This window comes from Dipodomys ordii, unplaced genomic scaffold, assembly GCF_000151885.1.
Source record: "Dipodomys ordii isolate 6190 unplaced genomic scaffold, Dord_2.0 Scaffold5, whole genome shotgun sequence".
NCBI lineage: Eukaryota > Metazoa > Chordata > Mammalia > Rodentia > Heteromyidae > Dipodomys > Dipodomys ordii.
Genome location: NW_012267221.1, coordinates 23,228,025 through 23,245,318, shown reverse-complemented (window position 1 = coordinate 23,245,318; position 17,294 = coordinate 23,228,025). Strand labels below are relative to the sequence as shown.

The 17,294-nt window shown below is 41.2% G+C and overlaps 1 protein-coding gene across 2 annotated transcripts in view; it reads right to left on the bottom strand.

Moving 5' to 3' along the window:
- Nucleotides 1-5,014: 5,014 nt before the first annotated feature.
- LOC105996025 (mitogen-activated protein kinase kinase kinase MLT) overlaps nt 5,015-17,294 on the bottom strand; it is a 165,263-nt gene continuing 152,983 nt past the window's right edge. For both annotated transcript variants that reach the window (XM_013029967.1, XM_013029973.1), the window contains exons 17-20: nt 14,079-14,195; nt 11,582-11,656; nt 8,352-8,502; nt 5,015-6,352 (exon numbers count right to left, since the gene is read on the bottom strand). In XM_013029967.1, coding sequence (XP_012885421.1) covers nt 5,652-6,352; nt 8,352-8,502; nt 11,582-11,656; nt 14,079-14,195 — 1,044 coding nt within the window. In that variant the 3' untranslated portion in view covers nt 5,015-5,651. The remainder of the gene's footprint in view (nt 6,353-8,351; nt 8,503-11,581; nt 11,657-14,078; nt 14,196-17,294) is intronic.

Here is a 17,294-nt window from a genome sequence, read left to right as displayed (position 1 = left end):
AGGGGAAACAAAGGAGGAGGCTACAATGCTTGATAAGAAATGTACTCATTATCTTGCCCATGTAATTGTAACCCCTCTGTACAGTATTTTCACAATTTTAAAAAAAAGAGGTGGGGAAAGGGGAGAGGGGTAGAAGAATGAATGGGGGAAAGGAATAGAATTCATTGTATATATCACCAAATTGAGAAACGTAAGGGGAGGGATAGGTTGAAAGGGTGGGGGGTTGTGAAGATGTGGAAGGGGTGACACAGGACAAGATGCATTGTATACATAAACTGTTTTGTTAAATGGCAAAAAAATAAATACATAGCCTACAAATTAAGAGCAGTGAGGGAAAGCGGGTAGGGAGGGGTGGGTGAGAATGTAGAAAGGGGTGACATTGATCAAGATGCTTTATACTCATAAACTGCTCTGTTGAACGGCAATTCCTTTGTTCAACTACTTAAAGTTAACAGAAATATTAAAGAAAAAGCAACAGCAAAAGCAGCTCGTGATCTGGGAAGCTGGAGAGGTGGTGGTGGCAAGCCATAAATGCTGGTAACAGATGTCACCTCTCCCTGCTTGAACATGCCTTTTCAGCTTCTGCTGGGGTTCCAAGTAAGGCAACTTTGGCTGGGACTCCAGCGGCTAAAGAGATTGCTCATCAGCTCCTGCCGCACGAATGTGTTTGGTTTTAATAAGAGTGATCAATACCATCAGTCCCCCCTTTAAATGCTAATGAATGCTTTAACACAGCAGATGCAGACATACAGTACACTGCAGATTAAAATTAGGCACAAAATTAAATTGCTTACACATAGCAAAGGAGCCAGTTTGGACATCTTGATAATCAGCCACAACCAGCTGACAAATCTTGAATTGTTCCGGCACCAACACAAAGCCTCTCCCAGCCTCCACCAGAACAGGCAGCATCTGGTGGCTAATGCGTGGGCCTGGGGCCTCGGGCAGGAGAATGTCAACTAGGGCAGGGTGTAGAGGACAGGGTGCTCAGATGAGGAACCATTTAGATTCGTAAACAAGACAATTCTTGTGTATCCAGAAAGGATAGGCCAAATGTCAAGATTCTCTAAATTCCCCAAAGGATTACTTTTGTGCATAAACCCTTCCTTCCTTCCTTCCTTCCTTCCTTCCTTCCTTCCTTCCTTCCTTCCTTCCTTCCTTCCTTCCTCCCTTCCTTCTTCCCTCCTGCCTTCTTTCCTTTCCTCCCTCCTTCTCTTTAGTCCTTTATCTCTCCCTTCTTCCTTCTCTTCTTTCTTGGATCTTTTTTTTTTTGTCAGCCATGGGGCCTGGGCCCTGTCCCTCAGCTCTTCAGCTAAAGGCTAGACCTCTACTACTTGAGCGACAGCACCACTTCCGGTTTTCTGGTAGTTTATTAGAGATAAGAGTTTTTCCTGCCTGGGCTGGCTTTGAATCACGATCCTCAGATCTCAGCCTCCTGAGTAGCTAGGATTACAGGCGAGAGCCACCAGTGCCCGGCTGCTTTTTTGGATCTTAGCCTGAGACTGATGCAACTAATACAGGTCCTCATGGTTGGAAATTAATGTACTCTATTTTTTGGTGTTGGATATTGAAGTTAAGGCTTTGTGCATGCTAAGTCACCAAACTGCATCCCCTGCTGGTGGGACCTGAACTCTGGGCCTGGGCGCTGTCCCTTAGCTCTTCAGCTCAAGGCTAGCGCTCTACCACTTGAGCCACAGCGCCACTTCCAGCTTTTTTCTTTTTGCTTATGTGGTGCTGAGGACTCGAACCCAGGGCCTCATGCATGCAAGGCAAGCGCTCTACCACTGAGCCACCTTCCCAGCCCCCCAGCTCCTATTTTTTAGAAATTATTTTTGCAACTGATTAACTTGAAGAAAAAGGTACTGTTGATTCTTGCTCTGCTCTTGACTTACATTCATCTTTCAACCTGGCAAACCATTTTTGGTGAATAAGCATCATTTGTGGTGGGGGGCAGTCAGAACATGCATATCCAATGCTTATTATTTCTTTACAACCAAGAGGCAGACTGCAGATGTTCTTGTTTTGCTTTTCATTGGGAGCATAGATGATGACAAGTGTTTTTCTACAAGATGCAAGCGGTCAGTGCTGCAGGCAGTTAACTTCACTGTGGTCGCCAACTGTACTTAATAGAGCTGAGATTGTTGAAGTCATTTTATTACCAATTCGGATCCTCAAGTCATGGTTCAAGAAAGCAAGATGGAGGAAAAGAGAATAAAACAAGCTAGCATTCTCAAAGGACCTTTTATTTTATTATCAGTCGTGGGGCTTGAACTCTGGGCCTGGGTGCTGTCCGTCAGCAATTTAGCTCAAGGCTAGCGCTCTACCACTTGAGCCACAGCACCACTTCTGGTTTTCTGGTAGTTTATTGGAGATAAGAGTCTTACAGACTTTCCTTCCCGGACTGGCTTTGAACAGTGATCCTCAGATCTCAGCCTGCTGCGAAGCTAGGATAACAGGCCTTAGCCACCGGTGCCTGACTCAAAGCACCTTTTAAGCTAAAGTCATCAACAACTCTCCAAAATGCACATTTTAATAGTTGAAGCCATACTTTAATTCCTTTCATACTTCAGTTCTTTCCAGAATCAAAACTGTGCTGTACTACTTATGTAAACATTCTAACAGAAGAAAATATCAAATATTTGGAAACAGTATTATATTAAGAGGACAAACTTGGTATTAGTCTGTTTTTCTTTAGATTTAAGTATGTGGTGGCATACACTTGTCATTATAAAACCCAGAAGGCTGAGGTAGGCAGATTATGAGCTCCAGGCCAGCCAAGGCTACCTAGGGAGACCTTGTTACAAAAAAGAATAGCTGGCAGTAGTGGCACATGCTTGTAACCTTGATTATGTGGGAAGAAGATAGGAGTTTATAGCCAGCCCAGGCAAAATTACTAGCGAGATCTCATATCAACAAACCAGCCAGGAATGGTGGTTTATACCCAGCTATGTGAGAAGAAAAGGTAGAAGGAAAGTGGTCTAAGACCAGTTCAGAACAAAAGCCCAAGGCTCTGTCTGAAAAATAACTAAATCAAAACGAGCTGGGATATGGCTCAAATGGTTTAGTACCTGCTTACCAAGTGCAAGGCCTTGAGTTCAAACCCCAGTAATACCACAACTCCCACTCCCCCCTCCCCTTATCCCGCTTCCAAAAATAACAATATAAAACAAAGTGAAACATGAGCATTGGACAAAGATGAAAAGTAATTGGGAAAAAGTCTGTAGCTGATATGAATAAGCTTTGTGAGAAAAAGTTTCAGTGAAAGAGACTTAGAAAACTTAGGAGATGTTGCCATTCTGGAATGGAAACCAGTACTTTATACCTCAGCAACAGCTTTGGACTTAACATTCTCATTGCTTTGCTTGTAATTAATACAAGTGGCAAGTGAGACTGATCAAGTCAAGTTGTCAAATCAATGTTATAAATCAAGGTAGTTCATTTCCTATAGCCTTGACTCCAATGCTAGGGAATACAGCTTTCTCCGGCAGGTACAGACCTGGATTCCTCTGAGAACACAGGCATGCACCTAGATGATCTCTACAGAGCATTGAGAATTTCAGGTAGCTCTGAGGACACTCAACGTTTGTGTTAGTGAATGTGGAAAGCACCTCAGAATAGTGAATGTTTATATAGTTCTCATCGAGAAGCTTAGTTACCACTGACTTGCTGATTTGTAAAAGAGGAAGGGGCCTGCTTGTGATCCTAGCTAATCAGGAGGTTGCACTTCTGAGGATTGTAGTTCAAAGCCAGCCTGTGCAGAAAAATCCAAGAGACTCTTTTTTTTTTCTTTTCTTTTTTTGGTCCGGTCGTGGAGCCTGAACTCTGGGCCTGGGCACTGTCCCTCAGCTCTTCAGCTCAAGGCTAGCGCTCTACCACTTGAGCCACAGCGCCACTTCCAGCTTTTTTCTTTTTGCTTATGTCGTGCTGAGGAATCGAACCCAGGGCCTCGAGCATGCAAGGCAAGCGCTCTACCACTGAGCCACCTTCCCAGCCCCCCAAGAGACTCTTATCTCCAATTAACTAGCAAAAGCCAGAAGTGGAAGTAAAGCTCAAGTGGTAGAGCACCAGCCTTGAGTGAAAAAATCTAAGAGACAGAGCCTAGAGCTCTGAGTTCAAGCCTAATATCTGCACACAATAAAAGAATATGTAGGAAAGGCTTCACAGGTTGGCTTCCAGCACTCCTGTCCTAACTGCAAGTGATCACCTCTTCATCACCCTCAGATGCCCAGTGCTGTCTGCCTGCAAGGCTGGTATTTGATGTCTTGTTCTAACAAGGATGTTGGTAATTTTAAAACTGTCTGGTTTTTAGCTTGTAATGCAATTCTCTTGCTTTCTGTTTTCTTTTAGATTTTTAGATTTCTGACACCCCAGAGACCTTTGTGGACTACTGCTTTACCTTTTCCTTCTCTGCTAAAATGTGAGGTCAAGAATGCTTAGGCCTCAGAATTGATCCTGATCTCCAGGGCATTTAGGTTGTTAGTTTCTGATCAGTGTTTTTTCCTCTAATCCCCTCCGCACCCCCCCCCACCGCCCTGTTGTTTTTTTTTTTTGTTTGTTTGTTGTTGTTGTTTTTGTTGGTTGTGGGGCTTGAACTCAGGGCCTGGGCTGTCCCTGAGCTCTTCAGCTCAAGGTGAGCACTCTACCACTTGAGCCACAGCGCCACTTCCGGTTTTCTGATAATTTTATGGAGATGAGAGTCTCATGGACTTACCTGCCCAGGCTGACTTTGAGCCTTGATCCTCATATCTCAGCCTCCTGCATAGCTAGGATTGTAGGTGTGAGCCACTGGTGCCCAGACCCCTCCTATTTTCATTGCCAGCAATTAGGTGTAAACAGGGATTTCATTTTGACATGTCCATACATGCTTACAATGTGCCCCTCCCTTGTCCCCCTGCACTGGTCATTCTCTCATCCCTCCCTTTTCCTTTGCTGAAGCTTAATGAATGAGAGAGGAATACTGTAATTACTATAAGTACAATAGCAGTTTTTATTACCAAAAAAATGACAAGCCAGATCAGTTCCATGATAAAAACACAAATACCTTACCAAATAAATACTACCTAGCAGGGCAGAGATGAGGACAAGATGAGAAGGCATTTGCTTGGGCACAAAATTTATGAAGGCATTAAAAAAAACCCAACAATCAACATAAATGATATTTTAATGCAATCTTAAAAAAATAAAACCAATGCAAAAACTTCATGAGGATGACTGAAATACCAAGATTTTAAGACAAGATCAATAACAGCACCTTGCTAGGCCACACAAGAGTCTTAGCCAAAAGGAAAAAGAAATCATTAATACTGATCTTGTCTTTATCTTTGGTTTCTCATAGACCTCACTTGCCTTACCCCAGTCCCAGCCCTGCTAAGCAGAACACCAGTGCTCAGGGTAACAAGATGGGCAGAGCCCTACCTTCCACAGCATAAATTCATGGATGGCAGTATGGAACACTGTTCGCAAGTCTAGTTATTACCACTAAGGCAACCAACAACCATAATTGTGGTCCGGGTTCGGCTGCAGTCTCAATTCGAAAGGATTTCCCAGTCTCCACATTGGAAGAATTGTCTTTTTTGTTAATTGAATCTGAAGATATCCTGTTGTCAAAATCCACTGCATGAACAAAAGAAAAACACATCTAGTTCAAGACATCAAAAGTTCCTTCGCCCTTGGAAGTTTCCTCTGGCTCTTTCTTTGCTGGTTTTGGCAGGAGAGGGCCTGTGGGGCTTCTTCCTGTATTCTACTTTAGTCCATCCTCCCTCACTCACTTTGCTCTCCTCCTCACTGGGTCGAGAGACAGGCTCTGGGTGCAAAGGCATCCCTGGGATGGTCTTAGGTAAGTGGTGGTCATTAGGGCTTCTCTTTAAGTTAGGTGACTGGTGAGTACTGATTGCTGGTTGAGACATCCTGTAGTACTTTCCAGAATATCTTTCTCTTGATGGAGTGGAATGCTGACTTTTCCCATCATATCTCCCTCTCGGGGAGGAATTAAGTGATACACTACCCCGACCATACTTGTTCCTGCTTCGGTCTGAGTAGCGACCTCTCTCTGAGAAGCTGTCAGTGTTGAGACTGGAAAAGCCACTGTCCCTGGAGTTGAGCTGCAGTGAGGAGAAGTTTTTGGTCAGCCCGTACTGAGTGGGAGAGGAGCTTCTGGATTGGTTGATAGGTGTGATCTGTTGATACTTAATGGGCACCTGGGTCCGCCTCACTGCAGCAGCATAGGAGCCCTGGTCAGTAAAATATGGGAAGAAAGGTGACCCCAGGATGGGATTGCTCTGGGAACGCTGCAAGGATGTGTTGGAGGCAATCTGCCGCAATCGCAGTGTGTCTAACCACTGGCAGTCAGCACCTGCAGGAGAGAGAGGGGTGAGCGTCTTCTGAGCCACGTGGAGGCTGCATGCCTCATTCATGAGCCTGGCTCGGGAACTCAAGGCTTCTTGGGAACCCAAGCTTTCCCATTCATAGAAATTCTAGGCTAGTAATAAGGATATTTCCTTTACTATTAAAAAAAAAACCCAAAAAGACATGGTCACTGAGTCTATGCCATGTACTTGCTGTTTTTCTTTGGGCTTTCCTTACGTTATTCCATTACTCTTCGAATAACATCAGGGAACTTTTGTTGTTGTTGTTGGTCTCAGGGCTTGAACTCAGGGCCAGGAAACTTTCCCTGAGCTTTTTTGTTCAAGGCTAGTGCTAGCTCTACCACTTTTGAGCCACAGCTCCACTTCTGGTTTGGGGGCTGGTTAATTGGAAATAAGAGTCTCATGGGACTTTCTTGTCCGAGCTGGCTTTGAACCCCTGTCTTAGGATACTGTCATGAGCCACCAGCACCTGGCTTCAGGGAAATATTAACTGACAATCTTCTATAAATGAGGAAGCCTGAGAGGACAAGTTACTTGCCTATCCATGGTCATTCAGCCAACAATCCCTCTGCATTGAAATTCCACATTCTTCCTACTTTGTTGTGTTGTAACTTCCAGAAATATTTTGCTTTTTAGGTGGCAGGCACATGTATGACTTTTCTTGGCTATACTTCAGGTTGGGCACCCTGGCTGGTGGACATTTAAGACCTACCCACTGGGCAAGTCAGTCATTAGCGTAAGGGATGTGGAAGTGAGGCTGTCCAGTCTCAGGACCCCCCAAAGTGGTAAGATAAACCTCTGGCTAACTTGTTTTCATGCTTACCAAAGAATCTTCTGACATGGCCTCATAGTTAAAATTTTCTCTTGGGGGGAAAATGTGTGCTGATCAGAAAAAATGTATTTTTGGTTTGTTTGATGGGTATATTTCTCATGGTAAAGAGGGAACTACACTAGATTTTTCATATCTCCTTCCCCAATGTATTTGCTAGCTTGTCACAGCCCCCTCAAGTATCAGAGTTTTGGACGTACAAAATTGAGAGTCTTCCTTGAATCTACCAAATAATGACCAATTTGATAGCCAGTCAGCTGACCTTCAATGTTGTTCCTTCTTTCCTTCCTTCCTTCCTCCCTCCCTTCCTTCCTTTCTGCCTTCCTTCCTTCTGTTCTCTTTCTTGCTTTTTCTTTCTTTCTTTCCTTTCTTTTTCTCTCTTTCTTTCTTTTTTTCTTTGTCTTTCTTTTTTATTTTTTTGCCAGTCCTGAGGCTTGAACTCTGGGCCGAGGTGCTGTCCCTGAGCTTCTTTTGCTCAAGGCTAGCACTCCACCACTTGAGTCACAGTGACACTTCCAGCTTTTTCTGTGTATATGGTACTGAGGAATTGAACCCAGGGATTTGTGCATGAGAGGCAAACACTCTACCACTAAGCCATATTCCCAGCCCTATTCTCTTTCTTTACATGGGCTGTAATTACTGTCCCCACTATCCATTAGATGCATTTCAAGTTTTCTTTATCCTCTTTTTATCCTGCTTTACCCTTATTTGTCTCTCCATCCTTTCCCCCTCTTTCTCTCCCTTCATCCTTCTCTTCCTGCTTTTCCTTATCATTCCTGTACTTTGATACATCAGTGGTGCTCAGGACTCAGGAAATCCTGGTTATATAATGGCTCTGTAGGCATGTTTACTAGACATAGGAAAGAGTCTCATCTTTATCTACAGTTAGTTTCGAAAACAAAATATGCAGACATTTTTATTTACCCATGCAATATAATCATTAATTTTTATTGTTACCATAGTCACTCAAATATTCTAGCTTACTCTATTATGATCATATTTGTATCTAACAATACAACTCTCCATAGTCTGTTATAAAGGTAGTATTGTAAACATATAAGAAGGTAGTGATAGGCGGGAAGTCTGTGTCTACCCGCCAGCATGTCATAACCAACTCTGGCCATCAGCCCACATGCAATACCAGGGCATTAACTTACACGAGTCAGACCTGCTGCCAGGGTTACCCTCAGAATTGGGGAATAATGTCTGAATGGCAAGCTGGACTGCTTTCACTTCATCCTGGGGTTTGGTTCTACTCCACTGAATTGAATGGACATGTTTAGTGCTTTTGGGAGTTCTGACATCACTCTGTTAATAGGAAAAATTTAAAAAAAAAACAAACTCAGGATCAAACATAAACACATCTACTAAGTGAGAACAAAAGAAGCCCAAGTTATGATTTCACTTTATTTAGCACATTATCATAATGCATTAGGTAAAATATTTTGAATAGCTCACCAAAATATGTGAATTTGATTAAGAGGAAAATTTTAGTCACTTATTCCTTAGTGGATTATAGCCTTTTATTTTATTTTTCTCCTCTCTTCTTCCTCCTCCTCTTCCCCTTCTTCCTCAGTTTTTTCTTTCATTTTTTTCTCTCTCTCTTGTGATTGTTGGGGTTAAATCCAGGTGTCACAAATGCTAAGCATGTGCTCTTCCATTAAGCTATATCTCCACCCCAATAGTATTTAATTTCTTAATGGATTATAACATATTCTTTAATAGATTATCATACTTAACAATGTAGTTGTCTTCTCTCAGAATTTGTAACATTTGGCAAATGTGAACTTACCTATATGTGTGATAAGAAATGTGATATGTTTTCTTCCTTTTTTTTGTACTTAAAATAGTCTGGTGAATAAATCAACAGCGTCTACATTTTTGCCCAAGACTGTCTTTGGTCAGAGTGCTTTAGTGCATGTATCCAACACAAAGGAGATAATTTTCTACAGGAAGAATATAGGGGAACAGGGTGCCAGTGAGATGGCTGGAGAGTAAGAAATCAAGATCAGGAAAAGAAAAGGAGACAAGATCAAGAAAGATACATTCTTGCCCTGAAATCTCCCTTTATCACTATGCATCTCAAAATAGTATAATTTAAAGTGTGTCTACAGCTGAGGATGCAGTTCAGTGTTACAGCACTGCATGTTTAAGTTCTAGTGCTCAGCATGTTCGAGGTCCTGGGCTTCCATCCCCAGCACCCCTCCCACTAAAGAGAGACTCTTTAGGATTCATTTGTAAAATAACACTTTTAAAAACTAGGAAGTGAGGAACACAGACATAAGTGGCTTGTCAATACATCTAAAGAAGTTGAGGAAGGAGGGAAGAGAGCAAGCACACATAGAAGCAGGTTAGTGTGTCTGCAGAGTTGCTGAAGGCAGAAAAAGGTGAAAAATCTCTGTCTTTTAACTATGGATTGTGAGGAATAGTCAACAGATTTGAGAACGGTCTGGATGGTAAGATCCTAAAGACCAACCAGCCTCTTTTGCAAGCAAAAACCTTATGTCTTTTGCAACCTTTGGACAACTAATGTTATTTCTCAGGTGACTCATCCCTGATATCCTGTAGGCCCTGGAGGTGAAGGTATATCCTTTCTGTGATCTGTTCTGGCTTCAAGGCTGCATAATGGAAGGCATGTGCTTGGAGCTCTAGTATTAAAGAGCCAAACGTCAAGAGCTCAGGAAGCCATCCCAATGTAGCAGTTCCTGATGTCCAATTGATGCTGACTTCCTGCATCTTATTGAGAAGCTAAGAGCTGCAGTAGTCAGGCCCGAGTGGAAAGTGTTTTTCCAGCCAGAAGACATGGGTGTGACCTTACCAGTTCTGTCACTGAGTATTCTGCACCTCAGGACTTCCTTTCATCTCTCCACGTCCATTTTCCCTATTTGTAAAATAAAGAAAACCCTCTCTATTGTTCAGTATTTGTGAGAATGTTCTTTCCTCTTATAGTTCCTGGTTCCTAGTAAATTCCTAATAAACCATTCTTGAATGAATGAGTGAGTTCATGTCTTATGGACGCAGCTGCATATGAATATCTTCATGTGTCTCCTGGACTCTGCTCACCCTCTATTGCCCACATGGAGCTCCTCCATTTTATAAAGTCCACATCCTGCCAACCAGGAAGATCTTGTTAAGTTTTACAGTTATTAGCATTAAATATGCTTACTAAAGACAGATTATGAAAATCTGTATTTTTTTTAACAGAGAGACCATTTAGCAACAGTTAAGGGGAATTTTTTAAAATGCCAATTTGAAATCTATCCTCTTGACACATTTTTAAGTACAAAAATATTATGAACTACATTGCACAAATGATCTTCTTGTCTGTAAAGAAAGAATTGGATTCATTCTGTGGCTTAAAAATGTCCCCATTCACTTCCTATTGTGGTTAGAGTAAGTCCAAACTCCCTCCTGGGACACTGTGATCTGACCCAGCCCACTTGTCTAGTTTTGTCATTGTACTCTTCCCCCCTCCCATCCCCAGTTCTGACGTTAAACTCAGGACATCACAATGGTTGGCTGGCACTTCATTACTTGAGCCATGTCTCCACCCTCCAGCTCAGCTTTTTGCTGATTAATTGGAGATGGAGTCTCACAGACTTTTCTGTCCTGCCTGACTCTAAATGGTGATCCTGTGCATCTCAGTCTTTTCAGTAGCTAGCCCAGCTTTGTCATTGTAACCTTGTTCTTGCTATTGCCATTTACCATCAATCACTGGCATGATTAGTTATTCCCTGTCTCTCCTGATTGGGAGTACAAGCTTCAGGGAGTGCAGACCTCTGCCCTCACCAAAGAACGGTATACACTACCAGCTACTACTGAACATATGAATTTGAATTTAATATCATGTTTTAAAAATATAAATCCTTGTATCTTTCCATAGAAAAATGTATAGTGTCTGTTCATCTGGTTTTCATAACACACTCTTTACAGATGGTGGGGAATGATGCTCTGATCTTTTGAAGAAGAACTCTTATTAAACTTCTTAGCTCCAAGAAGGCAAAGATCTGTTTCACTCACTTTTTGGTATTCCCAGTACCTAAGTTATCACATGGTATATGAAAATGTTCAATCAGTCATGAATGAGGTCTAGAGGTGTGGTTCAAGTGATAGGGAATCAGTTTAGCAAGCTGATGTTCAAACCCCAGTATCACCAAAAAGACAACCAAGAGTTTAATGAATGAGGTATTACCTGTCTCTACCAGAAAAGTTTATCCTTTTTCGTTCCCTTCCAGCACATTATTAGAGAATTTCTATTGTTATCCCCATATTCATGTTAGCTATATAGTTTTTAATCTCAATAAATTCCAGTGATCTCTAGGCATTCCAAGGAAATAGATAAAAGCCATTTTAACAAGTGGTCGTGAATCACTTCCCTGGAGCTTACCTCATAAGTCACCATACACTCTACAGTCTGATCTTCCATTATTCCTACAATCCACTTCTCCATCACAAATGGTGGCTGCAAAACAAGAGATAGGATGGTGCAGTACCACAATATAGCCTGCTCTGTCACTGTGCAGTTCTTTACGGCCAGTTGTGCTGGGTACAATTTACAAATACTAGCACAATAACAGACTATCATGAGCATCATGCTGGTTCACAACTCAGTGATATCTTGAGCTTTGCTTTTCATAAGACATCCTTTCATACATTGGCAAAACCAGTTTCCTGAATGAATGAATGCTATGCATAGCCTACTAATGGCAGAGGACAGTCCCCATTTCTTTTTTTCTTTTCTTTTCTCTCTCTTTTTTTTTTTTTTGAGACAGAGTCTTGCCATGTAGTCCACTTTGGCCTTGAACTCCCACCTCCTGCCTCAGCCTCTCAGGTGCTGAGATGACAAAGATATATTACCATGTGGGTCCGAAATCAGTCTTATGATTAGCTCATTTATTCATGCTGTTTGAAACATCGGTAGGCAAAGTCATAACCACAGAAGGAGACCCAGAAGTATTCTTGAGTGCAAGCAGTGGTTGCTTAAGTAACTTCAACCATCACAGCTTTTCACTCTCTCAGATGAACCTGTGAACTTGTATGTAAAACACACAGACACTGTGGTGATATTTACCCACAATTAAAAAACAAAGGATGAAGCTGGGTGCTGGTGGCTCACACTTATAATCCTAAGTACCTAGGAAGCTGATATCTGAGAATCATGGTTCAAAGCCAGCCTGGGCAGAAAAAAATCCAAGAGATTCTTATCTTCAATTAACCAGCACAATCCTCCAACTGAAGGTGTGGTTCAGGTGGTAGAGCACCAGGTTTGAGCAAAAATGCCAAGTAAGAATACACGGCCTTGAATTCAACCTATAATACTAGTGCGCACGCACACACACAAACACACACACACACAAATAACAAACAAGATGAACAAAGAAACCTATACCTTGGATCTATGCTAATTTTGATGAAAATAATCTCTGCTATTGCATTATTTCCCCCTTTCCTGTTTAAGGCTGCCTATGAGTTGAGTAGAGAAAATGTGGTAGAGATTTAACTGATCAATTTTAAAAAATGAATAAATTATGATTGTTACTGTTCTTCTTGGTGTTAAAAAGTTCTATAAAATTTGAAAGGCTACCCAATCCTGTTTTCCTGATAAGCTCAATCAATATTGGTAGATAATTTTACATACATGACATTATAGCAGGAACATTTGTATTTGGAATTACAATTCCATCCTATTATTTTTTACCATGGATGATTTCTCTGCTAGTAGGCAATGACTTAGATCTTGCTTCTAAAGTACTGAGAAACAAGCGACAACTATAATTAGAGTGGTCATGAATGGAAAGGAGGTATTTCCTGTATGTTCTAGTCTCCCAAAGTTAAAGCCAAATCATAACCTTTACACATAAATAATGCCATCAAAACAATGTTCAGTTATGCAAAAGAGTGCAACAATCAATATCGAACAGTTGACTTGATGAATCCATTTGTAAATGGAAAAAAAAACTTGTTGTTCAGCGATCTTACACTGTGCAGAGAAGACAATTACAAGTCTAATGCCAGGCTTTGAAGACTTATTTTTTTTCCTACTTGTGTTTATACTCTGGTTCTTTCTTCACTGAAACTAAAAACAAAGTAAACAGTACGCTACTGGTGATGGTCATTTCAGGTTACAATCACTGTCTGACATCACAGTTATTTGCCTGAAGTTGCTGATCTTCTACTATTTTATATGATTTTTTTCATTATATTTGAAATAAGCCTACTTCCCCCCCCCCCTTGGAGGAGCAAATTGGCCATTTCTTCTGTGTTTCCACTGGAATTTGTATATCAGTGACTCTGGAGTGGTTACATGTTTTCTGATTGCCCTGATAATCCTTTATGTAAACTCAAGGAAGCTACTAATATTTCAACATGCATCCCCTAAACAACCTGTGACTCAAGTGGCAGAGTGCCAGCCTTGAGCAGAAGTCAAGCAAGAGCATGAGGCCCTGAGTTCAAGCCTCAGGACTATCCCAAAACAAAAACAAAAAACAGCCGCATCTCCATGCTTCAAGAAAAATCTTCATCTTGAAAGTTTTCCAAAGTTTAAAACAACAAATGCGAAGTAAATATTTTCATGGGTTATATTTTCATCCTTTTAACAAATGATGGAGTAAGCATAAAGAAATGTAGAAAGAAACTTAAAAAAAGAAATGATCCTTTTTTTATTTTTTTGCAGTGCTTTTTAGTTCACACTGCATAAGTGGAATTTTAACAAAAAACTATTATCCTCTCAATCTGCTAAATAAAATGTGCCTTTCAACAGCCTGCTTGAGGCTGAGCTGATGTGAGCATGGACAAGCACAAAAGCACACTGCTGGGGTATTTTAATGTCTTTGTTTGATATCTGTGAATTCAAAAAAGCTTTTAAGCTGTAAATAGAACCTTACCTTTGTCATCTTTAAAATCTCTGCATCAGGTAGGTTAGTGTTGAATGTCACATCTTTTATGTAGGTTATTGCAATTTCATCCCCATCCATCTCCATATACATTTTCCACTTACAGTCCTGGAATTAAAAGCAAAATTACAGAATCAAGAAAGTAAAACACTTTTAAAAAAAAGTCTCAATGTTTTATAACATACAAAGTATTCTAAATGACGTATTATGGGAAAGTTTTTATTTTCTTCTTCAATAAAAAGGATATAAAATCAGATTCCTTTGTATATCTAAATAACCCCCACATAATTTATCAGTTTAAGTGTTCTATTAGAGGAGTTACAAACTTAAAAACCTAAAAGATTTAGGAAGAAATAAAAATAAGTAGGCAGTTTCATGAAAGAATTGTTAAAGTACAAGGTTTTAAAACAGATCTGTTTAATTTACAAATTGAACCTAACAATTACTGTTTTCTCATTGCTACAAAGAAATGTGATCTACTTCTTTTTCAACGATGTGACCTTCTTTTCCAGTGCTTGTGCTTGAACTTAGGGCTTTTTGCTCTCTTGACAGCTTTTTCTTGCTCACAGCTAGTGCTCTACTGTTTGAGCCATGCTTCTAGCTCCAACTTTTTGCTGCTTAACTGGAGACAAGAATCATGTAGATTTGTCTGCCTCAATTGGCTTTGAACCTTGAACTACAGATGTCAAGTTCCTGAGTAGCTAGAATTATAGACATGAGCCACAGGTATTTGGCTATCCCTCTTTTTAAATTTATTTACTTTATTTTTTATTATTATTGCAAATATGATGTACAGAGGGGTTACAGTTACATAAGTCAGGTAATGAGTGCATTTCTTTCTTTTCTTTTTGTTTCTTTTTTTGTTGGTTGTGGGGCTTGAACTCAGGACCTGGGTGCTGTCCCTGAGCTCTTTTGCTCAAGGCTAGTGCTCTACCACTTTGAGCCACAGTTCCACTTCCAGTTTTTGAGTGGTTAATTGGAGATAAGAGTCTCATGAAGACTGTTCTGTCAAGGATAGCTGTGAACCATCATCCTCAGATCTTAGCTTCCTGAGTAGCTAGGATTACAGGTGTGAGCCACCAGTGCTCCACATGAGTGCATTTCTTTTTGAACAGTGTCATCTCTTCCTTCGTTCTTTCCCATTTTTCCCCTCTTGTCCCCACCCACAAGCTGTGTAGTTCATTTTCAACACAGTATTCAGTGAGTACTACTGTTGCATTTTAGATATCCCTCTTGTTTTTTTTTTTTTTTGTCAGTCATGGGGCTTGAACTCTGGTCCTGAGTGCTGTCCCCCGGCTCTTGAGCTCAAGGCAAGTGCTTTACCACTTGAGCCACAGTGCCACTTCTGGTGGTTTTATTTGGAGATAAGAGTCTCACAAATTTCCTGCCTGGGCTGGCTTTGAACTGTGATCCTCAGATCTCAGCCTCCTGAATAGCTAGAATTACAGGTGGGAGCTACTGTGCCCAGCCCTAGATCCCTCTTAATCTGCCTTTCATTTCTACAGAATTTATGACATGGGCTCAGGGAACAGCTCACTTTTTAGCTTTTTTTTTTTTCTTATGTGGTGCTGAGGAATCGAACCCAGGACCTCATGCTTGCAAGGCAAGCTCTCTACCACTGAGCCACCTTCCCAGCCCCAGAACAGCTCACTTTTTAAGGGGGAGAAAAACAGCATAGCAACTGTGACACACACATGGAAGCTGACCACTGGGGAGTTAAAGAGACAGCTAGGGGCTCTGGGGAGCTGAAGAGCAGTTCATCCTGACGGCACAGCCACTACCCAGATTCTGCACTTCATTTTTTTGTTCCACAGGGGCATATGAGTCCAAGTTTGCTAGGCCCTTTCAGGAAAAACTGGAAATCAGATTTTAATATAAAATCTCTTAATTTTAAAATCATGGTGTATTTGGGCGCTGGTGGCTCACACCTATAATCATAGCTACTTGGGAGGCTGAGATCTGAGGATTGTGGTTCAAAGCCAGCCCGGGCAGGAAAGTCCGTGAGACTCTTATCTCCAATAAACCACTAGAAATCAGAAGTGGTGCTGTAGCTCAAGCGGTAGAGCACTCGCCTTGAGCTGAAGAGTGCAGGGACAGCACCCAAGCCAAGAGTTCAAGCCCCATGACCGACAAAAAAATAAGTAAATAAAAAAAATAAAATCATGGTGTGTCAATTAAATTTTCAACAATACCACCTTATAGTAAAAAGTGTTCTACATAATTGGTAACTATAGAAATGCAGAAACCACAATGAGGAAGTAATACATACCACCAAGGTGGCAAATGCTGATCACATCAAATGTTGTCTAAGGTTTGAAACTACTGGTACTCTCAGGCATAGTAGGAGTGTCAATGGTACAACTGCTTCAGAAAAAAACTTTTGGCAATTTATTATAAAACTAACCATATAGCTATTCAATGACTCAGAAATTCTACTTCTGAAAAAATAAAATGAAAGACTTGTCTGGGTATGTTTTTAGCAGCTTTATAAGAATAGCCAAAAACTGGGCTGGGAAGGTGGCTCAGTGGTAGAATGCTTGCTTTGCATGCATGAGGCCCTGGGTTCGATTCCTTAGCACCAGATAAGCAGAAAAGGCTGGAAGTGGTGCTGTGTCTCAAGTGGTAGAGCACTATCCTTTAGCTGAAGAGCTGAGGGATAGCTCTAGGCCCAGAGTTCAGGCCCCATGACCAACAACAACAAAAAAAGAATAGCCAAAACTGGAGTCAAGCCAGGCACTGGTGGCTCACACCTGTAATCTTAGCTACTCAGGAGGCTAAGATCTAAGGATGGCAGTTCATAGCCAGTTCAGGCAGGAAAGTCCATGAGACTCATCTCCAATGAACTACTCAGAAAAAGCCAGAAGTGGTGCTCTGGCTCAAGAGGTAGGTGCTAGCCTTGAAATAGAAGCTCAGGGACAGTTCAAGCCTCAAGATCAACACACACACACCAAAAACTGAATCACTTGTCAATCAAAAGGAGAATACATAAACTATGGTCTAATGCTCCTAAATACTGAAGTATTATACCCAGCTAGATGGCTGGAGAGACAGGTAGGCAAGTTATTGTTTGTCTTATTAGATAAGCATGGTAAAATGTTAATAGTTGACTGGAGAGAAACAAACAACCAATGCATGCACAACACATGCACACGTTGTAGTGAATGAATGAAGAATTAATCCTGAAAAAAGAATATATGGTTCCACTGA